Genomic DNA, 10881 nt, shown 5'->3' on the forward strand with positions numbered 1-10881 from the left:
TTATCATGAAATGTCCCCATTGTTTTGTTTGAAATCTCTACATGTTTTCACTCCAGGTTTCTAGTATAAGCAACCCCAATACATACAGCAAGAACAAGGAAGAACGTGGAACAAATTTACACTCGAAAAATAGAAACACCTCACTTAAATACCTCATGTGCCTGAAAAGATCTACAAATCATGTGCAAAAATTTAAATCCAACTGCATCAAAAGAAGGAACAATACCATTTTAAAAAATTTGACTCAAGCAGCAGCCAGTAACTTGGCGAGTTAACTCTTCCATTCAATCTGTTTGAACTGACACATGGGGGGGGAAAACCAAAAGTTTCATCAGCCTAATGCTACTATAACCCCCAAAAAAAAAAAAAAAGAAAATAATAATAATAATAATAAATATAAAAAAGATCTTAACATATACAAAGTCATAGAGAAATCTTAAGTACCACTGGTTCTGCAAAGACTTCTTTCAAGAATACCTCTATACCAGTATCTGTCAAGTGTCAACTGTGTAAATGGTACTCCTACTGCCCTAGAGTCTTGGAAGATCATGGTGAACCATAATATGATTGAAAACAAATTAGAACAAAAACTCTTAGATATGAGAATTTTGAGATCGCTTCCTATGTTGTCCTTTCTTTAATACTTTTTTATCCCTGATGCCATCATACAATACTTCATAGGCATAATAAGTTACATGACCTTTCTTTAACAAGTCTTCCACAAGGATCTTGGGTGCTGCCACCACCTTTTTATTAGACTCAAAGATTGTGTCCACAATATCAGGGACAATACCCTTGCCCACCATAAGGTGAATGATACCAACTGCCTCATCAACTCTATGGTTCACGCAGAGGCAGTTCAGTACCCGTCCAAATGTGGTCAAAGACGGACTAAATCCTCTATCAATCATGTCCAGCAGAAACATATATCCTGAATCAACATTCCCTGTTTTGCAGAAGCCATCAATCATGACACGGAATGTGAAAGCATCGGGTGAGCAGCTTCTGTCACCCATTGCATGAAAAAGCTTTTCAGCCATGCTTATGTTAAGTTTCTCACAAAATTTATTTATCATGACATTATATGTTGCAGTCACAGGGCTAAAGTGAACTTGCTGTTCCATTCTTCTAAAGAGCTGGTATGCTCCATGAAGATCATTATTCTCACAAAATCCATGAATCAATGTGCCAAAACTCACAGCATCTACAGATGGTCCCTCGTTTTCCATCCTTGTGAACAACTCTAAGGCTTCTTTCACATTTTTCACCTTGCACAGGCTCTCTATAAGTATGTTATATGTAATGACATTAGGAGCACAACCCTTCCCAACCATTTCTTTGAATGTTTCCATGACATCATCAGCCTTTCCAGCCTTAGAGAGACCATTCAACAGAGAGTTATAAGTGATTACATCAGGAGTAACTCCATGGCTCCACATCCTATCAACAATCTCCAGTGCATCATGCAGCCTGAACTGCTTACAATAGCCATCAATCAGTGTGTTAAAGGTAAATACATCTGGAAGGAATCCTTTTGCTATTGCATCATTCATGAGATTATGAGCATCTGATACATAACCCATCTTGCATAGCCCATTTATAACAATATTGTAAGTCCAAATATTTGGGCTGCAACCTTCTTCCATCATGTTATTCATTAACTGCAATGCCTGCAAGATAAGCCCCTGCTGAGACAATCCTTTGACTAGTGAATTGTAGATTGTAATGCTAGGTTTCAACCCTCTTGCCAGTGCTTCATTAAACACCTCCATAGCCCTATCTATGTCACCTTCCTGACACAATCCATTAATGAGGGAGCAATAAGTGACCTCGTCAGGAACAAACCCCTTGAAAATAGCATCTTTCAGAATCTTAAATGCATTTTCTACCACACCCAATTTACAATGCCCGTTGATGATGGTGTTATAAGTAAAATCATCAGGACAATGCCCTTCATTTACCATTTTATGCAGATAGCTCTCAGCCTCCACAACCTTAGAGCTCTTGCACAATCCACAGATGAGTGTATTATATGTAATGACATCGGGGAAAAGCTCTACTTTTCCCATATGATCAAGCAAACGTGTAGCTTCATTTAGTTTTTCCTCCCTACAAAGGCCTTGAATAAATATGTTGAATGTAAACAAATTTGGGGAGACCCCCCGTTTCAAAATCTTGTTCAGAAGTTTCCTACTCTCTCGGGTATCCCCCTTCTTGCAAAGTGTGTGTATAAGCTTATTAAAGATTGATATGTCAGGGCAATGATCATTCTGCAACATTTCATTAAACAATTCACAGGCCTCAATTCGATAATCGCCTACATAGAACCCACCAATTACAGTACAGTATGTAACGGCATTAGGCTCACACCCTTGGGAAGGCATATTTTTAAGCAGCTTCAGAGCAGCATGAGGCCTGCTAGTTCTACAAAAAGATTTCATCCTAATTGTAAAGGTGTACACATCAGGGAGAATCTTTTTGTCCAACATTCTCAAGTAAACTTTGTGAGCTTGATCAAAATAGCTGTTTTCAACCAAGATGTTCATGATCATATTATATGATTTAACAGATGGTTCACAATCAAAGAAATCCATCCTCTCAAATGTGTCAACAGCTTCTTGGATCTTACCATTCTTTCCATAGTTTTTCATGGCTCCAACGTATACTCCTTCAATTAGGCTACTGTTAATATTCAACCTCATATCCGCTAGAATACCCTCCATTGCTTGAAACTCTCCATGAAAACCAAGCTTTTCAATCATGCATTTGTAGGTGAATATAGTATGCTTGAACCCATCTTCTTTAGCAGCTGAATTAAACATTTCTAGGGCCCGTATAGGATCCTTTTGATATTTCACCACTGCAGCTACATGCTTGGGAAGCAAAGCAGGACTCATTCCAAAATTATAATACAGAAATTAAATTCCACAATAAAACCATAAAATCAACAGGAGAGAATACTATTAACTTCCAAGATCTTTCGCTCCACCAAACTCCAGTACCAACCAAACTGAAAACCTATCTACAAAAGACAATAGTGAGATGTACAGTTCAGAAAACAAGTTAATATCTAACTCAAAAAAACAAGCCAGACGCTGTGATTCTGTAATGATATGATACCTTGATCAAACATCGCAACAAAGTCTACAATTTCAACCAAAATCCCTATTTATAACTAAATCAAGTAAAAATGAAATTTTGATGACTAAATACAAAAAGAAATGCATATTGCAAAAAAAACATCCAGGTTAACCTAAAAAAAAAATAGCCTATATAACCCCCAAAAAAGGAAACGTAGTTGCAATTAAAGTGCATACCCCCAAACCCAAAAGACTCTTCCTTTATTAAGACCTAAAACTAAGAAAAGAGAAGACAAAGAGGGCTTGTAGAGAAAATTTTTGTTCCTCTTCTCTTTTAAGCCTTTCAACAAACACACCACTGTAAAATAACCCATCAACTAAAATACGACAAACAAATATCAATGGAACTCAAAAAATACATCCACTTAATAAATTAATCCCGGGGGGAGAGAGACAGAGAGAAAGAATTGGCGCAGACGAACTTACCTGGTTCTCTGCATCGGAAGAAAATCTGAAAAAAACAGCTCTAAATTTTCCATTTCAAGAGAAAGCAAGGTCACTCTTGCTCGCATCCAAGCGCCTGAATGCTTCTTCCTATTCCCACTTCAAATTTAAGTTGATCAGCTTCGCTTCCTTCTTCAAGCTCTCACTGGATTCTCTGGAGAAACTGGCACATATTCAGTTTGGGTCAAAAGTCACTCAAAACCGGAGTAAGTGTGCCCATAGGCCCCATACCCATATAGACCTTTCGGATTGGACCGTTTGGTCCAACGCAGTGAACCTAATGACCGATTAAAACTCAACTCGGAATCCTTGGTTCAATTTTCGAACCTAATCGCCCAATTACTGAGTATGCATTTGGGAATGTTCCTGTTCTAAGAGACTAGTTGTTATGCAAAATCATAATAAAAGACCATTCTTTGCTTGGAAATAAGCATTTGATAAATTCATTCTGAAAATATTTCAAGAACACTATTAAAATAAATTGGTATCAATCGGGCCAATTTTCTCATTTCTGTTTTTGCTCTTTGGTAAAAACATTTTTTTAAAATTTTGTAAAAGACGCTCTTCATACCACTTTTCTGATCGGTTCATTCTTAAAAAATAGAAGAACAAACCGTTTTAACAAATACCAGTGACCCGTTCTTCTGTTTTGAAAGAATAAAGGAACACCAAAAACGTTTTTTAAGAACATTATCAAGCGGCGGGACACGCAGAGTTTGAGAACAATCAGTTGTAATATCCGCTTGCATGGGAACCCGGAAAAAAAAAAGGGGCCCGGCCCCCCCCCCAAAACAAAAAACCCCCCCCCCCCCCCCCCAAAAAAACACGGGCCGTTGAACTTAACCTATTACATTAGCATCAATGTAGATTTGATTTTTTTTATTGAAAAATACTTCTATAGTCACTTGTGTCTAATGGAGGCAAATTTTTTAGGAAAAATTCTAATAAATTTTAGAGACACCCCCAAATAATTGGTGGAAAATATAAATATCTCAAAACTATATCAAATAGACAATGACTCCCTCTTAGCAAAATTTTTGTTAAGGCATGGTTAAAAAAATTTCATAATTTCTAAATTGTTTTAAAGCTCTCGTAATTTTATAATGTTGCTCGTAGTAAAATAGCTCTCTGTATTTTATCTTCTTTCTTCATCCTTGAGTTCTTCATAATTTCTAAATTTGGCCTTATTTGATGTCATCTGGCAATTCACAGCATTTAAAAGTGTGTTTGGAGGGAAAGATTTCTTATCAACCTGTAGCCCATCCATCCATTTCCAATCCTAAAGTATTCCAGAAAAAAATCAAAGCAAAATCCGAGCAGGTAAAAATTCAGACTGAATCGAAACTGGTTTGCCATAATTTCTTTGTTATCTCCTGGCAACGGTTGAGATATTTATTTGCAGTAGAATTGTGAAACATCTCATCTCCTCATGACTGAAAACTATCACTGTGCATGATAGGCCGACCACGTTCATGTCAAAATTTCAGGTGGTTGCAGAGTGCCATTTTTTAGACTCCACCTAGACAAGAAGAATTCTAAGTTCCAAGCAAGCAAGCATGAGTGAATTTCAAACAAGGCAGACTAACGCCATTAGTGGAAGCTGGAGAAATTACTTCCTTTTGCTGCTCCATACATTGCTCTCACAACCTTAATTTGTGAAGGCATCATTGCCTAGATGTCCAGGCAGCTTTTGCCTAGACTGATGCCTTGATCTCCTAGAGGGACGCTTTGACAACCATGGTCGTTCCAGCACCATTATAACTCAAAGTTGAAGAAATACCTCCTTCAGGGTTTGTGAGGAAAAATTCGTGCACTTCAGACAGCTCAGATGGACAATTTTCAATTTTGACAGCAATGTTTCAAAAATAAATACAAAGCAGTTTTTGGATCCTTTGGACCTAGTTATTGGTGGCATGAACAACTTGAAATGAGCAATTGAAATTACAGGTTGTAACATTTCATAGAACAACCCATGGACAATAATGCATTTTCAGTGAAGGTTCAGCTGATTCAAACTTTAATCCATATCAATCGGGTCAGCGGAAATCAAGTTTCGGCACAATAGGATGGGATCCTTAATGAAGTGAAACAGGAAACCATGCTTGTGCCAACTCAGACTCAGGAAGCTCTTCCATATCCAGAGCACACGGCAAGTGCGATAAGAACTGAAGTGAAACATTGAGAGTCCATAACACTCTTAAGCTATCACTGAGAAATGCAACAAAGAATCAAGAACTGTAGTCTGAACATTTGAATGGATTATAATCTAAGAATTTCAACTAACTGTACTGCTAGTTAATTATCAAACTCTTAACTTGTGGATGGAATAACAAGATTTTCCACCTGAGTGCATGAGCTGCTATTAGAAGCATTAGATATCACTAAACTATAGTCCAAGCCTCAATCCTACAAATAAGATGGGGGAAAACACAGTAATAGAGAGAAAAGAATACAATGTCTAGAGATTACTTTAGATAAGACTTGTAATGATTAAGATACTAGAGGTTAAATTTGGTACATATCATCTGGCTCCTATAGTAGTTCTTCAGTAATCTTCAGATCGGATTCCACCGTGTTCCTCCTTTATAAGGTGTTCATAAAGTCGATCAAATATTATGCCAGAGTAAAATTATCAATGACGTAAATTCCGTGTCCACATCCACCTCATTTAGTGTTCTTCGAAAAATATTGACATCAAGTACCTTCATGATAAATAGAGATGCTTACTGACAATTGCAGAAGAATATACAGTCACATTGCAGACTAGGAAATTAAATGCTTTAACTATCAAGAGTCCAGCAAAAAGAGTATATTCATAGTACTGATTTCATGTTCATGGAATCATAATTTTACACAAAACTATTCCATTATGAGATATCCATACTGAATAACAGACAAGCCTCAATATAAGACAGCAAAGGAATACTCATATTTTGAACCCTATCCTCTCTGAGTCTCACTCAAGCACTCTGGCTCCTTTTCCACCTAATCCACTTGGAAACTTATGTAAACCCTCTTACCAGTACCTAGGTCATGATAAATTTTGTTCCTTGAGAACCGAACAACCTTAGAAAAACAACCCAACCCCTTTCTCTTCTTTAAGACCTGCTATAATCTTACTCACAAGGATCTAACACGAGTAATCAACTCGCTGATATGAGAGAGCAGTCTATTTAGAATAAATCTTCTCCCAACTAAAGGTAAACCGTGTCATCAGAGAACTTATATCCACTGAAGGAATCAAAATGGAGAACCTATATACCAACTCCTTCAGCATTGTGTTTAATACGAGTGCACCCATATGCGAGAATAACAACATGGCCCTGCAGAATTTTACGCATAAAAGGGGGGGGGGGGAATCCCCTTATAAGACTTCAAAGTCTTGGAACTGTTGAGGTCACTCTTTGTTACCCTAGGTTGATGTCAACTCGTCGTTGTATCCATGGACCAATGAGGCCATATCCATATGTGGTCCTCTCAACCATATGGTAGGAACAGGATGATTGAAATTTGAGTAAACTGACATGTTGAATAATTATGTCATGCTAAATAAATGACAAACACATTGCAAAATCTACATCATATTTTACCTGCTTCAGAAAAGCATTGAAAATTTTTACATGTAAGGTTTCCCATAGATGAAAGTCTTTACATAGAAATAAAGAAAAAATAATCGAGATGTTTAAATTGCAGAGTATCATCAAGCACAAAAATCATAACCACTTGTTGTACTTGTAAGAACAAATTTGAAGAATCATCAATCCCAGTTCCCAAGTCATTCCATGTTACGTTTGTACTCCTTTAAAAGATGAGGTAGTTCCTCCTGATATTTCCCAAGCCTGTCTTATTTTTGGGCACATTACTTGGGAGATTGTTGGAAAACTCTTCTCAACAGACTCAGCTCAAAGCAGAATTGCTGAATTTCAAAATCATTGACAGAAAGGAAGAAATGCCTAGGCTGGGTTACTTGGGGATTTCATTGGACACAATACTTCTCAACAGATATCACTAAACCCAAACATTATTTTGAACAGATGAAATCAGAACTTTACATGGAACTTGTTCATTACAAGACATTCATACTGGATAACAGACGCCCAAATGAGAGGAAGCAAATGAACACGCACATTTTGAAAACTCAAGCTTAATACGCAAGAAGAAATAAGATCCAACATTAGTGATTCATGATTTGACTTCCAAGCATGATAAAGAAATTAATCAGGATTCCAGGAGTAAGTGAGCATGCACACCCCAGGAGAACCTGAAAAGGTCGGAAATCTGACCTATGAAATGGGGGAAATGGAACTTCATGCAATAATGAACCTAAAGGTTAAATTTCTAAAAATTTCCCAAAATACTCCTTTTTTTGTTAGTAATTTTCCCAAAATACGTCACTCGGGAAAACAGACTTTCAATTTCTATAAATCCTAATTACCTAATAAAGCAATAAAAGACCAGACAGCATATGTTATATCTCTTCCTTGCTACCTGAAACCATCATCCTGAATATATATCTAGCACAAGCAAACAATTTGCCAATATGATAAAGCAATATATTTTAGAATAACCCTTCTCCAAAGAAGAGGCATACTATGTAAAGTAAGAACTAATTTCCACAAAAGGAGTCAAAATGGAGAATCAATTCACTAACTCTTAAAGTCATATTGTTCTTTCTCGACTGACCCATATGCAAATAACAACATGGTCATTGAGAGAGTATTACACACAAAAGAAAAAACTTCCCTTGCAAATTTTCAAAATGTCGAAGACACCCATTGTTGTCTGAGATGGATAACATATCGCTTCATAGACCACACGCAGCTGTATCCATTAATGGTTCTCACAACCATATGGTAGGGACAGGATGACTAAACTTCAACTAAATGACATTTTGAGTAGTTGCATCATGTTACATAAATGGCACACAAGCACTGTAACATATCTTGGAGATATTTCACATCAGAATTTACCTTCTACAAGGCACCTCATGGAATATTTTTACATCAAAGTTCTATATGTAAAAGTTTCTATAAATGAGAGTCCCATTTACATAGAAATAGAATGGAGCCTTAATATCAATTGAACTAAATGTGGCTTGTAAACAAAGAAAAAATAAGTAAATAACCTAGATGTTTATATTACTGAGTATCATCAAGTACAAAAATCATAAATCCCTGTCAAGCTTGTAAGAAGTAAGAACATGCATAGAAAACCATCAATCGCAGTTCCTAAGTTATTCCAAGCTACGTTTGTACTCCTTCAAAAGCTGAGGGAGCTCCTCTTGATATTTCCTAACAAATTTTTCAAGGAAACTAGCTTCAGTTATTGTCAGTGCAGAATTAATGCTTTTCTTCCTCATCAGACCCTGGGAGAGAAGAACTTGAATAACGGAACACCTTGGGATGTTTCTCTTCTCCAAGCTAAAATTCAAAACAGATGGGATCTTAAGAATTTCTGCTGCAGTCCAACTCAGTTTGTTCATGAATAAATCCAATTGCATTCTAAGAATTTTCTCTAAGCGATCAGAAAACGACCAAAACAACAGGGTTGTTTTCTGAACAGGCGGAGGATCTCATTGTCCGACAATCCAAAATTCTTAAAAACCTCCAGCTTCACATCCAATGTAGTCTTGTTCATCTGTGCCAGTGAGCGGATGGCATGGTTAAACATCGAACTCGAGGGGTCACACCCCATTTCGATGGCTTGCAACACAATCTCAGTAAACCGAGATTGTTTGACAGTAAGTACTTAAGGACACAGTATAGCTAGTCTTGCAATCAAAGAATCTGGTAAGCCCTGATCTCACAATATCTCAATATTAGTTTTGATTATTTTTTAAAACCCTGTAGTCCACCTCAACCTATTCATGACCGAAACAACCTTTTTAGGATCTTGAAGGAAACTCATAGAACTTGTTCAGTACAAGGCAACCCATACAAGATTTACAAATAAGCCCCAATTATACTTCAAAAACTTGAGCTCAACCGGGAAGTAAGATACGACACAGTAAATTGTGGTTAAAGATTTGACCTCCAAACCTAGGGAGTATGTAGGCGTGCACAACACCCTTCACCCAGCTGGCCCCGGCCGTCCTCCACCAGCAACCCCAACAAAAATGAGAGTCTTACATGGGAAAAAAATGGAGCCTTATTATCAATTGAACTGAATGTGGCTTGTAAACAATGAAAGCAGGTAAATAACCCAGATGTTTATATTGCTGAGTATCATCAGAGTACAAAAATTGTAAATACCTGTCAAGCTTGTAAGAACAAACATGAAAAATCATCAATCCCGGTTCCTAAGTCATTCCATGCTACGTTTGTACTCCTTCAGAAGCTGAGGTAACTCCTGTTGATATTTCCTGACAAATTTTTCAAGGAAACTAGCTTCAGTTATTGTCAGTGCTGTTATAATGCTTTTTCTCTTCATCAGACCCTGGGAGAGAAGAACTTGAATAACAGAGCACCTTGGAATACTTCTCTTCTGCAAGCTATATGTCAAAATAAATGGGTTCCTGCTAACTTCCACTGCAGTCAAATTCAGTTTATTCATGAACAAATCTAATTGCATTCTAAGAATTTTCTCTGAGCGAGCCAGACAATAGGGGAGTCTTCTGAACAGGAAATGAATATCACTGTCCGACAATCCAAAATCCTTAAAAACCTTCCATTTTGCTTCCAACATAGTCTTACTCAACTGTGACAGTAAGCGGACAGCATAGATAAACATCGAACTCGAGGGGACAGACCCCATTTCGATGGCTTGCAGGACAATCCCATTAAGCTGAGATTGTTTTAAAGAAAGTATTCCAGGAGACATTACAAATAGTTTTGAAATCCTAGATTCTGACAAGCCGTGGTTTCGCAAGATCTCAATATTAGGAACCATCTTTTGTTTAATCCCCCTTAACCACCTCAACCGAATCAAAACAGCAATAACTTTTTTAGAATCAAGAAGGAAACTCATAAGGAACTCAATGCTAGGAATAATATTGTTTCTCAAACTGGCATGTGCTAATAGGCTTGGGTCCATAGAAAGAATCCTTGCAAGGTCGGGGCCTGAAATCCCCATCTTAGAAAAATAAACCATCTTCGGTTCCAAGGTTTTCTTAGGACTCGCACAGAGTATCTTCGGGACAGTGTTGATGATCTTCAAGATACATGATTTAGGTAACCCATATGAGTCTAAAAGGGCGAGAACCGAATCTGATCTTCTGGTGGATTTGATATTAATTCTTTTGGAGGTCTTAAAAGCGGATTCTTGGGTAAACCCACATTTGTTTACTAGATAATCTACC

At 37.2% G+C, this 10881-nt stretch overlaps 1 protein-coding gene across 2 annotated transcripts; it reads right to left on the reverse strand.

Annotated features, from left to right (window-relative positions):
• Window positions 1–404: 404 nt before the first annotated feature.
• Window positions 405–3773, reverse strand: LOC149007947 (Pentatricopeptide repeat (PPR) superfamily protein). Of its 2 annotated transcripts, none has more exons than XM_089166446.1 (2): window positions 3567–3773; window positions 405–3018 (listed from the first exon to the last, which is right to left on the reverse strand). In XM_089166446.1, the coding sequence occupies exon 2, from the start codon at window positions 2895–2897 to the stop codon at window positions 594–596; it is 2304 nt and encodes a 767-aa protein (XP_089022572.1). In that variant the 5' UTR covers window positions 2898–3018; window positions 3567–3773; the 3' UTR covers window positions 405–593. The 2 variants fall into 2 exon arrangements, with proteins under 2 accessions (XP_089022572.1, XP_089022571.1); XM_089166445.1 differs by having other exon boundaries at window positions 405–3022.
• Window positions 3774–10881: the final 7108 nt, after the last annotated feature.

The sequence above is a fragment of the Hakea prostrata genome, chromosome 8 (assembly GCF_041222555.1).
Source record: "Hakea prostrata isolate BN-2017 chromosome 8, UWA_Hpros_2, whole genome shotgun sequence".
NCBI lineage: Eukaryota > Viridiplantae > Streptophyta > Magnoliopsida > Proteales > Proteaceae > Hakea > Hakea prostrata.

Bases quoted from the DNA above. Each gene is read 5' to 3' on its own strand.
- LOC149007947 (XM_089166446.1), bottom strand. From the start codon at position 2,897: ATGAGTCCTGCTTTGCTTCCCAAGCATGTAGCTGCAGTGGTGAAATAT.